General features: G+C 40.6%; 1 protein-coding gene across 8 annotated transcripts in view; it reads left to right on the forward strand.

Moving 5' to 3' along the window:
• UTRN (utrophin) overlaps positions 1-18176 on the forward strand; it is a 490767-nt gene that overhangs the window by 198820 nt on the left and 273771 nt on the right. For all 8 annotated transcript variants that reach the window (XM_084777015.1, XM_084777016.1, XM_084777011.1 and 5 more), the window contains 8 exons: positions 813-941; positions 1282-1452; positions 3139-3300; positions 4037-4174; positions 9133-9327; positions 10381-10553; positions 13013-13163; positions 14497-14672. In XM_084777015.1, coding sequence (XP_084633141.1) covers positions 813-941; positions 1282-1452; positions 3139-3300; positions 4037-4174; positions 9133-9327; positions 10381-10553; positions 13013-13163; positions 14497-14672 — 1295 coding nt within the window. The remainder of the gene's footprint in view (positions 1-812; positions 942-1281; positions 1453-3138; positions 3301-4036; positions 4175-9132; positions 9328-10380; positions 10554-13012; positions 13164-14496; positions 14673-18176) is intronic.

Consider the following 18176-nt stretch of genomic DNA (forward strand, 5'->3'; position numbering starts at 1 on the left):
TGACCATTATATTTTCATAGGGTCTTCCTTCTACCAATGATAAACATATGGCAGCCCTAATCTCTGAAGTGAGAGTTATCATTTATAAATTATTATTTTATTCTGGTACATCAGATAGGACTTTATTTAACTCATATAATTCCATAGTAATAGATACATATAGATAAAAGAATAAGTTATCTGTTTGGCTATTTTTTTTTTTTTCAATTTCAGTTAGAGCATGTAGGGCAGATAAGGTCATTTGCTTAGGTCTCAGTTGATCAGAGGGTTACATTCTCCTCCATGACCTACTACCCGTATAACTTTAGGGAAACATAAATCTGGCCATGGAAGTGCATCCCCATAATGTCAGGACTTGAGAGACCAAGACAGGAGTATCTAGCATTCAAGGTCAACCTACATAGCAAAACTCTGTCTCAAAATACCATCACCCCGTTGCCTCTCAAAAGAGGCAGGAAGATCACAAGCTGAAGGTCTGCTTGGGCTACATAGTAAATTCAAGGATAGCCTAGGCTACTCAATGAAACCCTGTCTCAAAGTAAAAAAGTAGGAAGAGGGCTGGGCATGTATTCGGTTGTGTAGTGTGTGAGGCCTTGTGTTCAGTCTCTAGAACTGTAAAGCAGTCATCCCATCCTCCAAAAATCCCCAAACCCAAGCCAAACCAACTGAAAATATGTAGCCAACACAATTGCTCATTGTTGGATATAATCACGCACCATACAGTGTGCTCTTGGATGGCCCTTTCAATACCGTCTAAGATTATCACCTTACTCTTTCATTTAATTCAGTCAGTGTCATTTGATTCCTTGTAGAACCATCAGCATCAGCTGGAGATATTCGATGGACATGTCGCTCACATCAGTACCTGGCTTTATCAAGCTGAAGCTCTGTTGGATGAGATTGAAAAGAAACCAGCAAGTAAACAGGAAGAGATCGTGAAGGTAGTCAACCTCACGAGTCCCATGCAGTGATTTGCCATGTTCTCTGGGGCTATTAGTGGCGTGCATGTTGTCCTCATGCAGTTCACTATTTAACATGTATCATGGTGGGTGAGACCAAGATCCCATGGATTTCAATGACCAGCACTCCCTCTGGTTGATGGTACTGAGACCTCTTCCTAGCATCCCCAGATATTTATTTTAAATACCTTTAATTCGTAGTAAACATCACACCCATGTTTAGTTTTGACTTTTCCTTGGAATAATTTCTCTCTCTGTCTCTCTGTCTCTGTCTCTCCCTCTGTGTCTCTGTCTCTGTCTGTCTCTCTCCTTTCACCATCAGCGTTTACTGTCTGAACTGGATGATGCCAGCCTCCAGGTTGAGAACGTCCGTGAACAGGCGATCATCTTGATGAACGCACGTGGAAATGCCAGCAGGGAACTTGTAGAACCAAAATTAGCTGAGCTGAACAGGAACTTTGAGAAGGTGTCCCAGCACATCAAAAGTGCCCAGGTGAGTACTTGCATTTTTATAGAATACCATTTTCCCCATGGGTATATGTCTTAAAAAAAAAAAAAAAAGGAGCTTTATCAATTAAGATGAGGGCCATGAATAACACCTATCTTTACAAATGGTATTTATGCTACTATGTTATTATTTTTTTCAGCTCCCTGTGTATCTTTCCTATTTTCTCTTTCTTTTTCTTCTCATCTTTCTTTTAAGAGGGGAGTCGGAGAAACATTTTACTGCAGAGTTCTCAAGGAAGGCCTGGCACACAGTAGGAGCTTTAGGCAATCTGAAGTGGAAATGATGAAACTATTTTCACAGTTTAGAGGGAGATAACAGTGGAACTTAGGTGCCTGCTCTGAGAATCACGGGATGCTGAGTGTTTAAGGATCTCAGCTATGTCCATATGATGGCACTTAAAAAAACTAGATAATTAACCTCTTGACAGTTATATGTTGAAATGACAAAGAGAAAAGACCATTTGTTTTATATATGTGCAGGAAATAGGCATTCTCTAACCTTGCTATAATTTAAAATATTTGGTATAGTGCACCACATTTTCTTTCCATGCCCAGGAATATACTTATCTATGACTTAAAGAAACACAGCAAGACCTTGCTTTAGCATTTATCCTCTTTAATCTTGGCTTTGTCTCCTTGTTGTCTGACTTAAGTTATTTTATTCTTTTTAATAGATTCCTGAGAATTAAAAAAAACAAAAAACAAAAAACCAATGCAGGGGAGTGGGGTGAGAGAGAGCGGAGGAAAAAAACTAGCATTGTCCCTTGAATGACCTTTGCAAGCTATTCTGTTGCATAAGTATGTTTACTCATTGATGCATGATAATAAAATATAAAATTCTTATATCATTTTGTACATGCTCCCTTGAAATGGAATTTAATGGTAACATTCTATGGTCTGTTACGATGTCCTGGGTTAATTTTATGACTATTGGGCCCTTGGGAATGCTGTGTTTGTTAAAGTCATCTTACTTGTATCTGCTGGCTCCCTCTTTACTATTCTGCTTGCATCAGATTTTAGAATTCACTGAATTGCTGCAGAAGTTGTACAAGGGCTGGTTCAGATACTTTCAGCATGGGTCAGTAGAAAGTCTGTGCAGGATGTGGGGATGTACCTTTCCTCATACGTGCCTGACGCTGGATGTTACTTCTCTTTACTTATTTTTATTTTTATTTTTTATTTTTACTTTGTTTTGTTCTGTTTCTGTATAGACATGTGAAAATGTGGCATTTTGGAATACAATCTTCTTTGACGTTTGAGTATCAAAAATTCCAAGGGGAATTCTTGGTGAGCACGCACACGAGGTGTTCTCTAGGCTGTCCTTGCACTGGGCGAGGACTGGCCCTGGTTCCTTTCATGACCAAGGCAGGGATGGCTTAGGTCATGACTTTGTTTCCTGTATATAGGGGATTCACCTTGGCATCAGCCATACTGTACTTCAAGGCAGCCACGGTTGGCTGCATGCATCTCATGTCCCTGGCTCCAGGTTGAAAAATGTGTAATTCAGAAAAGTCCAGATTGTCCACCCCCCCAAAAAAATCATTGCTCTGTGACAAATGACATTAGTGTTATTTCAGATAAATGCTGCTTCCTGGTGTGATGCAGGCCTTTCAGGATGAGTTTGGAAGTCAAGTCAACAGTACACTCGCAGACTCCTCTTTTCCTTCCCTAGATGCAGATTGGCCAGGTCCCTTCATCCTACCAATGCTTGGACCATGCTGGAGTTGTTGAAGCTGCCGGGCCTTTCTCTGACTGGGAAAGGCTAGAAAGTGACATAGAAAACACGTTGAAAGTTGTGGAAAAACACTTGGACTCCAGTAATGATGAGGAAAAGGTGGGTGGTTTGTAAATCCTACTCTTATTTTTTTCCCCCAGTCTTTTATTTTTTAACCAACTAATTAATTAATTAATTTGTTTTTTAAGACAGGGTTTCTCTAAGTACCCTAGGCTGTCCCTTTGTAGACCAGGCTAGCCTCTACCTCACAGTGGTCTGTCTGTCTCTGCCTCCTGATTGCTGGGATTAGAGGCATGTTCCACCACGCCCAATATTTTTTCTGTTTTTAACAATGTGGATTACATTGCTTGACACACCACGTGTAAGGAAGGAATCCAGATGTGATTTGTGAGGGCTGTTGTCACAGTTGTCAGGTGACTTGTGTAATGCTTGAGGTTCCCGTACAACCCAGTGTGGTGGCACACTCTTCTAAGCCCAGCACTTGGGGCGGCAGATGAAGGAAGAGTGGGCGGTCATAGCCTGGACTACAGGAAACCTTGTCTCAAAGGAAAAAACAAACAAACAAAATAGTAATTATACTGAAGATAGTAAAGAATCCCGACTTTCTGTCTAATGGCAGTCATTAGCTAAGGTGTGAGAAACTAGCTTTGAGATATTTTTATTTTCAAATATAAAGTATTTAAAGAAACTCACGTGTGGTTGGGTCATTCAGGCTTGATGCACACTGCCCTGTCTGTCTCTGCTTAGTTCTTACCCTGAACAATGGAGAATATTTAACTCTGTGTGCATTTTTGTTTTTAGTTAAAAAAAAATTTTTTTTTCTTTAAACACTCAGATGGATGAGGAGAGAGGCCAGATTGAGGCCGTTCTACGGAGAGGGGAGCACTTGTTACACGAACCTATGGAGGACAGTAAGAAAGAAAAGATCCGTTTGCAGCTGCTCCTCCTGCATACACGGTACAACAAGCTCAAGGTATGATGGGATGGTCCCTGCAGCGGATAAGGAACTTATCCAGATGCGGTGTCCAGGCCAGTGATATGATATTACAAGACACTTTCAAGCAAACCAGTCAGGAAATTGTATTATTCCCCGCCTCAGTTTCTTTTTAGTTTAACTAATTCCTGTTCTTTTTCAGGGCTGGGGGCTGGACCCGGTGCCTTGTATATGCCTCTGATTAGTTGGGGCTTTCACATCATACACCCCCTGAGACTCACTTCCTAGCCCTTCCGTGGGTGCGTCCTCACCCTTGTGATCTCTCCCACCAAAGAAACAAGAAGGGAGGAGAACCAAATCCATTGTGTGTTTTTCATATACTCACTGGAGCATGGTCAAACTCCCAGTGGCCAGACAACTGAGGAATTGGGCCCTTCTCTATCTACACTCCTGACAGAAGCCATCAGTTGTGGACAGCTACACTTCAGCATCCTTATCAGAGTGTTTAAGAGTTCCCTTTGATGGCTTCCTGTTTGGGCTGTCGCATTTTTGGGGTGGTGGTGGAGCTAGGGCTTGTCACAGAAGCCTTCTGTGTTCCCCTTTCTCAACTGTGTGTCTGCAGTCTTTGATACCACGGAAAGAAGAGCTTCCTCGCAGAGTTTTAAACGATGTCTTTCCCCAGGGTTGTATTCTGCAGTAGTTCTTTGTGGAATCAGTTTTATTTCATCACTTTGGAATTTGAGTGGATTCCTGGGCCTCGGCTTGCTGCCTGTTGGTTGTCTCTGCCTGCAGGAACCTTGTTGTGTGATCCAGAATGAAGTTGCCATCTGCTTCCACCTTCCATATATTTTCTTTCTTAGTCTTACAAATCAACCTGTCTGTCTAAAAAGAGGAAACTAAAGTTCCGTTCTCAGCTATTTTCTTGTTCCTCACATCACGGGAAGTAGGAATCACAGCAAACTATGGACTGGGGATGGTGGTCTGGGAAGTGCATCTCCTGCAAGCATAAGGACTTGTGCTGCCTCAGTTCAGTCCCCAGAACCATGTACAAATGTTGAGCATCATGGCAGGGTACTGTAACCCCAGTGGTGGAGCAGCAGACAGGAGGTCCCCAGGGTTTTGTCTTTTAAACAGTTTAGCCTCATTGTGGAGTCTAGGCCAGGAGACACACCAGTTACACACCGTGTCTCAGCAGGTGGGTGGTGTTCCTAAGAATGACACCCGAGGTCATCTTCTGGCTTACACACATGCATATATACACTTAGATATACATGTATATGTGCACACCTAAGAATACATGCATGCATGCATGCACATACATATCCACACATTTTTTAAAAAACTCTCATTGGTGGAAGAAAACAACATATAGGTTTCAAGTTGAATACAACCCAAGGTGTTTACCATTTGATTGTTATAAGGTCACAGAAAAGTGATGGCCCATGTGTGGAGGTCGGAGGACAAGTAGATGGGTTTGTCTTTTCACCCTATGGATCCAGGGCATCAAAGTCATGTCGTTAGGTTTGGTGGCACACGCCCTTACCCACTGAGCCATCTCCCTATGTTGTCTTAGATTGTGAGTACTGTCATGATTTGAAGAACTTAAAGAAACAGATGCATAAAACGCCAACAAAAACAGCAACAGAAGGGGCCAAATCTGTGTCTAAGAGTCAGGAAACCACAATTCCTCAGGTCAGATCTACGAGTGGCACATTTAAGAAATAAAGCTAAAAATAGCCAGCCTGGTCTACACAGCGAGTCCAGGACAGCCAAGGCTACACAGAGAAACCCTGTCACACACACACACACACACACACACACACACACGAAAGCTAAAAGTAATAATGGGAAGTTCATGTAAGTGTGTGCTATATGCTGAACGTGTTCTCTCCCACAATTTTCTGCCTTCCTCTTTCTCACCTCCTCTTACTCCCATCATGCCCCTTGCTCCCCTAGATGTTTCCTTTCCGCTTTCCTGTCATAGACATCATTATGACTTTACATATTTTAATGATGTCTAGGAACCATGAAGTAGAGACAACACAGTGCTTGTCTTTCTGAGACTGCTTAATTTGGTTAATATGGTTAAGTTACATTTTTCTCCTAACACAACTTCATCTTTCCTTATGGTTGAAAAATTCCAGCGTCCATTTTCCTTTTCCACTCCTCTGTTGTTGGACATCAGGCCTCATTATAACTGAGCTACTGTGCTGCTGTGAACTCTAATATGCAATCAGAGTTAGCTACTACAGGGCCAGAACTTTACTTTTGTCAGAGAAAGATCTGTGACATGGCCTTTCCCCATTTGTTGACTATGGTGTACTATTCTGAAATACAAGTACACACAGACACACAGACACACAGACACACACACACACACACACACACACACACACACACGCTAGCTAGACGCAAAAACGTAGAAAAAAGAAAATATAGATAGGGTCATTGAGATGATTTTTTTCTTCACTGTATTTATTTGGGATGGAGCGTGACTGAATCTAATGCTCAAAGTTTTAACTGAGCAGACTGGCCGGTGAGCTTCCGGCATACTCCTGTGTCACATCACCAACGCGGGGATGCAGGAGCAAGTGGTGAAAAGATTCAAAGTCCTACCTAGCCATCTCCCTCGTCACCCCTGCACCCTAATCCTCCGTACCCTTCTAGTCCTCCACCCTACTATAAGTACACTTCTCTAGAAAAAGAATCATCCAGAAAGAAAGTCTAGGTCAGATCTCAAGGACAGATTTGCTTTTGTGTGTGTGTGTGTGTAGGGCATTTTGATTGATCACCCTGGGAGGGAAAATCTATTTGGAGAATAGAAAGCACATTTTGATCTGCCAGGCTTTTGCAAAGAGTAGGAGGAGACAGAAATGCCCGAGCTGAGTTGTAGATGAGATCGTCTTGAGGGATGTGAGTTCCTTTTGTTTGTGTTAAAACCTGGATCTTCATAATGTTATGACTGCCATACTCAGCTCATTGTACAATCTCAGGTCGCCACGGCCTTGCAGGACAACGACCTGTTCTGAGACTTCGGAGCAGACCAGGAGTCCCGGTCTTGCTATTTGTTAGCAAGTTGCACAAGTGCCTCAGTAGTTTCTAGTGGTAATGTCCAGGGATGTGAACCAAAGAGATCCACTGCCGAGATCAGTTCCCTCCACCCACGCCCAAGCACTTGTGGGGCTTCGGCTGCTGCTTTTGGTCTTTGAGAAATAGATCTGGTTAATGGCCAGAAAGCTGCGTTGGATCACACTTCTTTTTTTAATCCTTAATGATGAGGAAAGGGATGTGTGAGCCTATTCTTGTGAACTCACCCCTGCCAAGTCGGCGTCTTTTAAATGACATAAATATCGTATTACATATATATTTAACTTTTGTAAAATAATCTTTTTATTTAGCAGTGGCGCAAAGCTTGAGGTGTTAATTACTCCAACATTCTTTTAAATTTGCTAGAACGCAGAGTTTTCTTTCTTAAGCATATGATTGCATACCTAGAAATGTCTTCAGGATAAGATGGAAATATATAGTGTTAAAATAATGTAATATTTATTAGAGATGATTTTAGTTAGTCCTGTTGATAAAGCCAGGAAACCTATGTCTGCCTTCGGCTAGCTCTCTTGGAGCGACCAGTTGATGGGAACAGAAGCTAATCAGATTCTAGAATTCAGTGCACACAGGCTTTTAAGTTCAACAGCATGCAAGTGCTTCATTGACTTGCAGCCTGGAGTTTTAACGTCACACAGAAATCTTGAAAATAATTATAATCTCTCAGTGAGGAGACATGCATTTGTTGTCACTACTGTTATCATCAAATCTACACTCTATTCTTAAAAATAAAGTATAGAAGCGAACACTACGGGCTAGGACTGGGGCTCAGTCGGGAGAGTGCTTTTTTTGAATGAACAAAGTCCCACGTTCGGTACTCCGCATCACATGCACTGGGTGTGGTGGCCCATGTTATCGGGACTGGTGTACAGGAGATGGCGGCAGGAATGTCAGAGATTCAGGGTCATGCTTGACTCCATAGGGAATGGAGACAGCCTGGTGTACATGAGATCCTGTCTCAGAAGAGAACGTAGTGTATCTGGGAACTAGCTACTTGAGATTAGTAGACAACACTTATTAAAGTATATCTGTCAAGGAGTAAAGTATTTTAACTCCTCAAGGGCCGAGCAGCTCAGATTGCACTTTATTCTGAGTGGAGGACCCAGAACTCCTCTAGGGCAAAAGAGGTCTGAGTACAGCCCCTTAGGGCCCAGTAGCCTTCGTCAGGTGTCTGTGCTCAGCAACACTGTTGCAAAGTTACATCGATTATTATTTCAATTGAAACCCTTATGGCATTTCTCAGTTAATTAATTAATCCATCAATCCATGAGGCGTGGTCTCATTCTGTTGTACTCACTGACTTTGAACCAAGAGATCCTCCTGTCTCAGCCTCACAAGGAATAAGACGCGCAGGCAAACACATTTAGCTTTAGTTTTGAGCACCGTGGCCTACAAGTATTTAATCTAACTGGGGTGTTGTCAAAGGAGGATGAAATAACGATCTGAAAATAGCGTGTTTCATGTGGAACTTATGATTGACAACATATTTGTGTTTGCTTAAGGAGTAGTTGTCCTTTCTTGCTAGACAAGCTTAGATGACACAGGTTCTGTATTACTTTATCTCTTATGTGTAGCAGCAGATAAAAGCTGAAATAGCATTTGTTGAGTTTCTGTGGCCATGAAGGTTAAAATATGAAAAATTATTTTGAATAATGTTATTTTTACTTGATTTTATTTAATTTTATGATAATGGCTTCATTATGACATTTTACTGATGTACATAATGGGTTTTGATCACATTCACCTTATTTATGGTTCTTAAAACGTTGGTTGATATTCTTGAATGCTTCCATAAAACAGTCCTGTAACATTTTTTTTTCCAATTTGCGGTTACTTTCATGAGGAGGTTTTAAGGTGTCTGTGTTATTTCTTTGATTTTTTTTTTTAAATAGACAATCCCTATCCAGCAGAGAAAAACGGTTCCACTTTCTTCTGGAATCACATCGTCGGCCCTCCCTGCAGATTATCTGGTTGAAATTAATAAAATTTTACTTACTATGGATGACATTGAATTATCACTTAATTTTCCTGAGCTCACCACCACCACTGTCTATGAAGACTTCTCTCTCCAGGAAGATGCTCTGAAGGTAAAAGTCCAAGTGCTAACCTCCAGGAGCCATGGCTTCTAGAAAAAGTGCAGAAACAATGCCGGATTCTCTCTCCCTCTCTCTTCCTCGTTGTCACTTTTCCCCACCTACGTTCCCTTCCACCCTTACTTGCTCCCTCTCCCTTCCTCTTCCCTATTTTTTTATTTTAAGGCAGGGCCTCCTTGGATAGCTCAAGCTAAGTTGATGCCCACATCCCTCCTCCCTTTGCCAGCCAAGAGCTGGGATTATAGGCATGAAGCACCATGCTCAGATGGGAAGCTGCTATTGTATTTAGTTAGATGATCCTTGAATTGCTCCAAATTAGTGATAAAGTATATAAACAGTTGAAACCTTACTGTATTCTCTGGTGGAATACAACATATTGGGTTTTTAATAAAAAAAAAATGTGGGTTCAAACTTTTATAAAAGCACGTTTATTTGCAAGAGCAGAACTCTTATTTTAATCTTATGTAAATTTGATTGTCATTTGTGTCAAATGATGTCAGGTCATCCGTATTGATTTAAGATTAGCTAGATACCCAGGTGTGGAACTGCATATTGATCGCAAGTTAAAGTTTTAAATTCTTTGAACGTTTCTTCCAAGCACGTGACTGTGCTGCTATATAAAGTCATAGTAAAATCTCTGATAGATTTGACATGTCTGAGGGATTTGAAAAATCATTTCCTCATTTAAGCTACTGTGATTAGGTGTTTAAATTCTAATTCTGGTTGTAAGCTTTTTTTTTTTTTTTTTTTTTTTTTTTTTTTTTTTTTTTTGGTAAACCTCCATAGAATGTTTTTAAAGCCTTTCTATATCCCACCTTGAAGTCAGTCTGAATGTCTGGGAGGTGCTTTTCCATCTACGTTGTGATGCCATCTCTCACATTTCAGTAACTATAAGATTTTTACATAGAAAAGTCCTCAGTTTGCACACGCGACAGTAATTAGCCTCATTTATTTTATATGACTGCGATGCAGGGAGCCCTTTATCTGTGACTCTCTTGCTTTTGTTCCTTGACTGGATTCTGCTTTTGTGTGATGATGTGTTTGCAGAATGTCAAAGATCAGCTGGACAAACTTGGAGAGCAAATTGCCGTTGTTCATGAGAAGCAGCCAGATGTCATCCTGGAAGCCTCTGGTCCTGAAGCCATTCAGATCAGGGACATGCTGACTCAGCTGAATGCCAAATGGGACCGAGTGAATAGAATGTACAGTGACCACAACGGGTGAGTTAGGGGAGCTCTTGACGCTAGGGAACCTAAGTACAAGCTCATGGGCCGTTTAAAGAGCCCATGAGTCCATGAGGACTATGGGAACCATTTTCTACATACTTCTAATGAACTTTATTCTTGAAAGAGAAACATGACCATAGGCACATGAACATTTACAACATACTATCTCAATAATATAGGAATACCTTTAGTTTATTTATTTATTTATTTTGGCATAAAAGCAGTCTCCTTTTTTAATTAGAAAGGATTTTTATTAATGTTCCTTCCTCCTACGTACCATGATTAATGTGAACAAAGAGCAGAAGCAGCTTCAGATAATTGGAATCCATATATAACCACAAGCTCTTTCATTTTCTTGTTATAACCCTCTGTTTCATAGAATGTTTTGGAGATGTTTTGGTTACTAGACTTTGAGCAGGAGCCTGTGAATAGGGGTAAAGAAAAATGGGTATGATTTTTTCCCCTCAGTAGCTGTGAGAGTAGTGAAATGCAAATACAATGTGAAATAGCCCAATAAAAAGTACCACCCAACAGGGAAGTTACCACCAACTAAAACATTGGAAGTATTCAGATACAAAAACAAAGTATCCAATTCTTGAAATTTGCTTTTAGCTCTATAATTCATGATTGTTCAATCATTGAAGAAACATACTTTACTGACCTTTGTTGCTATGTAGATTTCTATAAGGGTCTCTGGGTGCAGGTAGGGAACATCCTTGTGTTCCTCCCTATACACATTTTTGTTGTTGTTGTTGTTGTTGTTAGAACCTACATAATAGTTACTTTCCTCATTGCTGACACAAATACCCGATCAAAACAACTTAAAGGAGGAAAAGGGCTGTTCTGGCTTATGGTTTCAGGGGATACAGTTCACATGACAGGCAAGACATGGCCTCAGGGGAAGGAGGCTGGCTGATTACATCAGCAATCAGGAAGTAGAGCTAGAACAAAAAGTGGGGTAAAGTCAAACCTCAAAGCCTCCTCCTCCAAGTGGCTAGACTACTTCCTCCAGCGAGGCTCTAAACTATCACAAATACCGCCACCTGCTGGCCATGTGTTCGGATGTATGCGCCTATGGGCGACATTTCATATTCACCACTTTTGGTTATTAGATGAAGGCAATTAAAAAAAAAAAGGCTGAAACTCTGTATTATAATGTGTTCTTGGCTAATGTACCCTGCCTGTGGTATTTACAAGCACATCCTTCATTTAGAACCCAGCTAACATCGATAGGAACGTGTCACCAATATTATAGTGTGGCTCATCTTTTAAACCAAGGGGCTGCTACTTATTGTTTCAAAATGTTGTTTTTCCTTGAAGGATATTATTTATATTTTCTGTTTATTGTGCAAGAATTCACAGCCTTTTGTACAGCACTTAAACTTGCTTGTACCCTTTCACGTACAACAAATTTACTCTTGTAAAATTATATCTTATAGTTGTTTCCTTTATGATTGTATGAATGTAAGGAACGTGTCCATTCCTTACATTTTCTGTGTGTGAGTAAATCATAATGTATGTTTGGAAAACAATCTTGGTTGTGTGGTTCCAAATTTCCATTTAATGACCCATCAGAATTTGGCTTGGGTATGTACTGTGTGTTGAGACCCCAGCTCAGTAGCTGTTTTACTCCACCTTCGATACCATTGGTGCTGTCCACACACCTCTCCTTTTCAAACGACCCTTAGACAACCTCTGTGCACCTACAATTAAGCACTGACTAGCTCCATTTTGCCTCATTAAACAAATGACCAAATTTTCCCCAATAAATTTTCATTGTCCTTACTGCTAGTAATAATGTGACAATTTAAAATTATGTTATTTTGCATTAATTCAGTTCTGCTAATTATGCTTTACTATAGCATTACTTTCAGCAAATACCATGTTTTCATTTTTAAGTTGTGAATTCCTTCATCCAGTGTGAGAAATTTCCCGTAAGTGCTCTAGAATAATTATTCTTTTCTTGGCCTTTGTTTTAACTTGTTTGTTTTGCTTTGTTTTAACTTTAAATGAAGCCTTCCATCATTAAAACCACATATTTTCTAAGAGACTAGAATAATTAATGACATTTTTATGTTTCATAGTACTTGAGTGGTAAGAGTATAAACTTGGATGGATCAACATGCCTACAATTAATCAAAAGTGCCTGTGTAATTCAGAGAAGGCAAAAACCTTTTTAAAAAGCAGGAAGAGTGGGCAGAGAAATGGGTGGGGTGGGATTCACACACTGTTTTGCATTTGCCACGAAGCTCATTTCCCAGAAGGGAGTTAGTAAATGCAGCCTACCTTGAAAATGAATTTTGCTGAGCCAGAAGCTATGATGTCACTCAATTCAAACTCTTCAGTTTAAGTGAGATTTGATTGGCTGACTTACGACTATTTTGAAAGCAGAGTTGCTTCCGGGTAGTTCTGTAAAGCTGGAAGCACCTCTGATTCTGTTTCTTGTGCTCCAGGTCTTTTGCCAGGTCTGTGGAGGAATGGAGGCAGTTCCGTCGTGACCTCAATGACCTCACGCAGTGGGTATCTGAAGCTGAAGACCTGTTACTAGACACGCGTGCTCCGGATGGCAGCCTGGACCTGGAGAAAGCCAGGATACACCAGTTGGTAAGTGTGTCCCTTCGCAGGGCAGGGATGTACAGGAAGGCCACTTGTTTGTTTGTTTGGATGTGGTTGCTGAGACGTGTTACAGAGGTTGGGACCAAATGTATTGATTTTTTTCACATATACATATATCACTGTAATTCATCACTGTAGCTTTTCTTCTACACCTAGTTCCAAGTTCTAAAATTCTAAGAAATACAAGCCACCATACAATTTTTAATCCGAATTTTAAAGAAGTTAAAAGAAAGAAGGTACTCTTAAACCACTAAAGTGAGAAACAGATGTTCTTTAAAATATTTTAAAAGACATTTCTCTTCTGGAAATTTTGTATTCAGAATAACACACACAAAAATATATATCTAAGTCTTTATCAAAGACAGAAAAATAGATGCATACTTAGCACTGCTTTGTGCCCTGAACACTTAGGCCTTCCAATTTTTTCATTTCTTTCTTTTCCTTTTTAAATGATTATTGTAATGAAAGTATACTATCCTTGATGGACAAGGTGGATCTCTCATAGGACTCAGCCTTGCAAATATGTAACACACCATCAGAGTCAGCCCTGCCGACACACCATCAGAGTCAGCCCTGCTGACACAATAGATCTCTAAAGAGAGTATTGGAGCAAGCAGAAGTTCAGACGTCCATTGCACAATGTATTTCTTGCTTTACTACATTTTAAAAATGTATTTCCTATAGGCAGTTAATGGGGAGCAAAAAAAAAAAAATGCCTCCTTACTTATCAACATGGTAATGATTTTTTTTTTTTTAAATTTTGAGTTAGAGATAAGTATTTAGACTCGACTTCAAAATAACCCTTAACCCGTTCCTTTGAAATTTTTGCAGACCGAGGCAGCATCTCAATAAAATGCACATTGAGAATTTTTATAAATGGCTGCACATAAAAATTATATTTGGCCAATATAATTGTGTGTGCACCTGTGCATGTATGTGCGTGCACGTGTGTGTTACAAGTTGCTCTTGTATCCTTGTTTGGAAGAAGATTATGGGCACTTTACTTTAGCCGAATATGAATGATGCGCCTGTTAGGATGTAAACAGCTGATACTTGTTTCTAGCTACCAAGCCATCCTATGTCAGTGTCAGTATATTTTGCCTGATTATATTCACGAGGATGGATTCAGTTTCCAGATAGCTTTCATTTCCACGTGTCCCTGGAAATGTAATTAACTTCCTTGAAAAGGCATTTTCAGGCACATAAATAGTCCTCTCGGGAATTTGTTTCTGTTAAATTGATGCTGCAATATTGGGTGCACTGAAGGTATCTGAACAGTTTGAAAGAGTGGTGGAAATTTATAATGTGCAATCTGTCATAGGAACTGGAAGAGGGCCTTAGCAGCCACCAGCCCAGCGTCATAGCTGTCAATCAAAAGGGGGAGGGCTTTGTAAAGAGACTCCGCCCCTCGGATGCAAGCTTCCTGAAGGATAAACTAGCAGATTTAAACCAGCGCTGGAGCACTCTTGTAGCTGAGGTGAAGGATCGGCAGCCCAGGTGATGATTCAGTTCTTGACTTTTGAACAGAGGGGTGAAGATTTCATGTAAACTACATTTAATCTGATCTAATACCAGGATATAAATATTAGTAGCATTTAACCACTGTCCGTGTTTCTTGTGACTATTTTTAGGCTATTTAGAAAAGTTCTGTTTAGATGTCCTATGCATAAGAATTTCTTTGAGACTAGGGTGATGGCTCAGTTAATAGAGCAGTTACCATGCAAGCGTGAAGACCCTAGGTTATATATCAGGCACCCATGGACTCTGTTAGAAAGAGGGGCTTCTTTGATGAGGGATCGGAATTACATTTATCTGGGGTAATAAGTATAAACATTCAGACTATAGCTATGAATTACGTTGATTTAGTTAAGTGGTGGTTGTAAGTTCACAGCCAAGATCCATGACTTTACTAGCCTTGGGTAGTGGCTAGGTTTCCAGTAGTAGGCATGGCTTCCATTTTGTTGCATGGGCCTTCAGTCCAACCAGAGAGCTCTTGGCACACAAAGGTATTTGCGCCACTTCTGCGCCCTTAGGGTTATTGTGCCGTGCCTGATCCCTGCTTCCCCTCTACAAAAGAAAGCTGTAACGTCAGACGATTGCATAAGGATTAATGAAACGAGACAGTGTTTATCTCTTAAATTTTTACTGTGACATTTAAAATATCCATTTCTTATAATAGTTTCTCTCGAACTTATTCTCTCAGCACGTTATTGCTGTATGTTGCTAATGCTGTATTATTTTAACCAATTTCATCCATATTCTCTAGTACTGGGTATTCACGTGTCACAAAGATCTCAGACTGACAGGTGATAAAGTTGAAAGGAAAGCACAGTGTGATTAAAGCAAACATCCACACGAAGGTGTTGCTCCAGAGGCGGGAGTGATGGGCTGTGGAATTCTGCGTCAATGAAGAGGGAACCTGCAGCTGAGTTCTGAGGCACTTTCAGCCATTTTGCATAAATTCTTTCTAGGGTGAGCCTTTGTGGTGAGCTAGCCAACATTCCGAGATAGTTAGCTTTATAAAGAGAGAAGGTTTATTTGAGGTCAGAGTTTTACAGGTGTCAGTCTGTGAGTGTTCAGCCCCATTGTCTTGCATTGCTGTGGGACTTCATGGTAGGCGTGCCCCCTAGAGCAGATGGCACGCTTCCTGACCAGGAAGCAGGAGAGCAGAAGGAAAATGAGACTCTTGGGTCAGATTCTCCTTCAAATCACTCCCATGAGGCTTTGTAAAATTTTCTACTGGTGTCCAATAGCCTCATGGGCTTCTGAGGGATTTCAGACTAAGCTGTGGTAGCCTTCCTGAGAAAACATGTAGATCTGGGATGTGTGAGGAGCATAGCCATGGCTGCGTGAGAGATGTGCCGGGGAGGAAGGGGAGGTGCTTCTGAACTCACAAGCCATGCTCAGGAATGTCCATGGTTCATCCTCTTATTGTGAGGGTTTCTTAGGAAAAACATACTTGACACTGGCAAGACATTGCAACAACAGCTGCACAGCCCTGCCCCCTTGATTTCCAAATGTGTATCTGTGGACTGTGGACACCACTCTTCTCCAAAAAAACCAAAGTGACTTCAACATACATAGCACTCAGGTTTTAGAAGTGAAAGGATTTATGATTCTCTTTCTCAGTTTCTTGTATTCTCACTGAAGCAATATTTCCTTTCACGCATTCATATTGGACTTCCCTTCTGTTCTCTAACCTGTTTGTATTGGAGCCACTTTGGAACTCCCAGAGGCTCAGAGGCATTGAGAATTAGCGTGCGGTTCAGTTTTGTTTTGTGTTTCTTTTATTGTTTTGCACTGAGTGCCTGCAGGTAAATTTGCACAATTTTAGCATTTTGGGTGCTATTCTTTTTTTAAAAAAGGATTATTTATTTATTGTGTATATAATGTTCTGCCTGCATGTACATCTATATATCAGAAGAGACCACCAGTTATCATTATAGATGGTTGTGAGCCATCATGTGGTTGCTGGGAATTGAACTCAAGACCTCTGGAAGAGCAGCCAGTGCTCTTTACCCCTAAGCCATCTCTCCAGTGTGGTACTATTACTTAATAATCAATTCTTATCAATTGTTTGGCCAGGAATTTAGAACTTGTTCCTAATCTTAGGGATAACAGCATATATGCTATATTTAGCTAGTTTGCAGATGAAAATTTTGGGTGACTCAAATTTGTCTTATTGAAATTCCTTGATCTTTTATAGTTCTAGTTTTAGAGCATAAAATTAGTCATGATTATGAAACACTGGCAATTTAATTTTTAATATTTGTGAGACAAAAGGGCTATGCAAGTATTTTGGGTGTTTATAAAGTTGTTAGATGATTTTTTAATGTGTTTTATTATAATTCCAACCGTCATTATTATTGTTTCATTTCTTTTTTATCTTAAAGCTACAGTTTATTTTTTTAATTAAGTTATATTTTTAAGCAATGTTCATTAAGTTTAAAAAGCATTACAATAGTGTTAAGTATTACACCTTTCCAATATGTTATTCTTTTATATAATATATATTACATGCATATTTTGTTGTATGTGTTATAATATTCTATGCTTTTTACGGTTAAAAACATAAAAGGTACAATGAAACGTAAATTCCCATTAGCGATGGCACCGTGTACTTCATTAAAACGTTGCACTCAGTTTTCAATCAACATCTAATTGCAGTAGCTTAAATAGAATGATTCCGCTAAACCCTTGACATCTTTCAAACTACTTTAAAAAAAAAATCAATAATCTGTTTTAAAATTTTAGAATAATTAATTTATTGTCTTTACAACCTGACTGCAGCCCCTCCCCCCTCTCCTCCCAGCCTCACCCTCCCTCCTTCTTCCCTTCTCCCTCGCCTCTTTGAGCCCCGCCCCCTATTTTTCTCCCTTCCCCCTCCCACCTCCAGCCCACTCCACCTCCTCAAGTTGCATCAGGATTGAGTGTGTCCTCTTCCTCTATCCTCTGGTAAGGCAGCACAGCTGGAGGAAGTGACTGAAAAGCAGGCAACAGAAGCCATGTCAGAGAAAAGCCGCCGCTCTCCTTACTAGGGGACTCACGGAGAGACCAAGCTGCCCATCAAGCACATCTGTGTAGGGGGCCTAGGTCCAGGCCATGCATGGTCCTTGGTTGGGGGCTTCCATCTCCACAAGGCCCACTGGGCCTTGGTTAGTTGCCTCTGTTGGTCTTCTTGTGGCGCTCCTGTCCCCTCCGGGTCCTTCTGTATCCCCTCCCGACACTTTTCCCACAAGACTCTTTATACTTTCCCAAATGTTTATCTGTGACTCTGAGCATCTGTTTTGTTCTGTTGCTGGGCGGAGCCTCTCAGAGGACAGTTGTGCTAGGCTCCTGTCTGCAAGCATAGGAGAATAATATTGTTATTTGTGTCAGGGGTTGACTCTCCCTCGTGCGGTGAGTCTCAGGTTGGGCCAGGCGTTGGTTGGATATTCCCTTAATCTCTGCTGTAACTTTATCCTTGCACGTCTTGTAGGCAGGGTAAATTTTAGGTCGAAG

Source organism: Acomys minous (assembly GCF_964271855.1).
Source record: "Acomys minous genome assembly, chromosome: 3".
Taxonomy (NCBI): Eukaryota; Metazoa; Chordata; class Mammalia; order Rodentia; family Muridae; genus Acomys; species Acomys minous.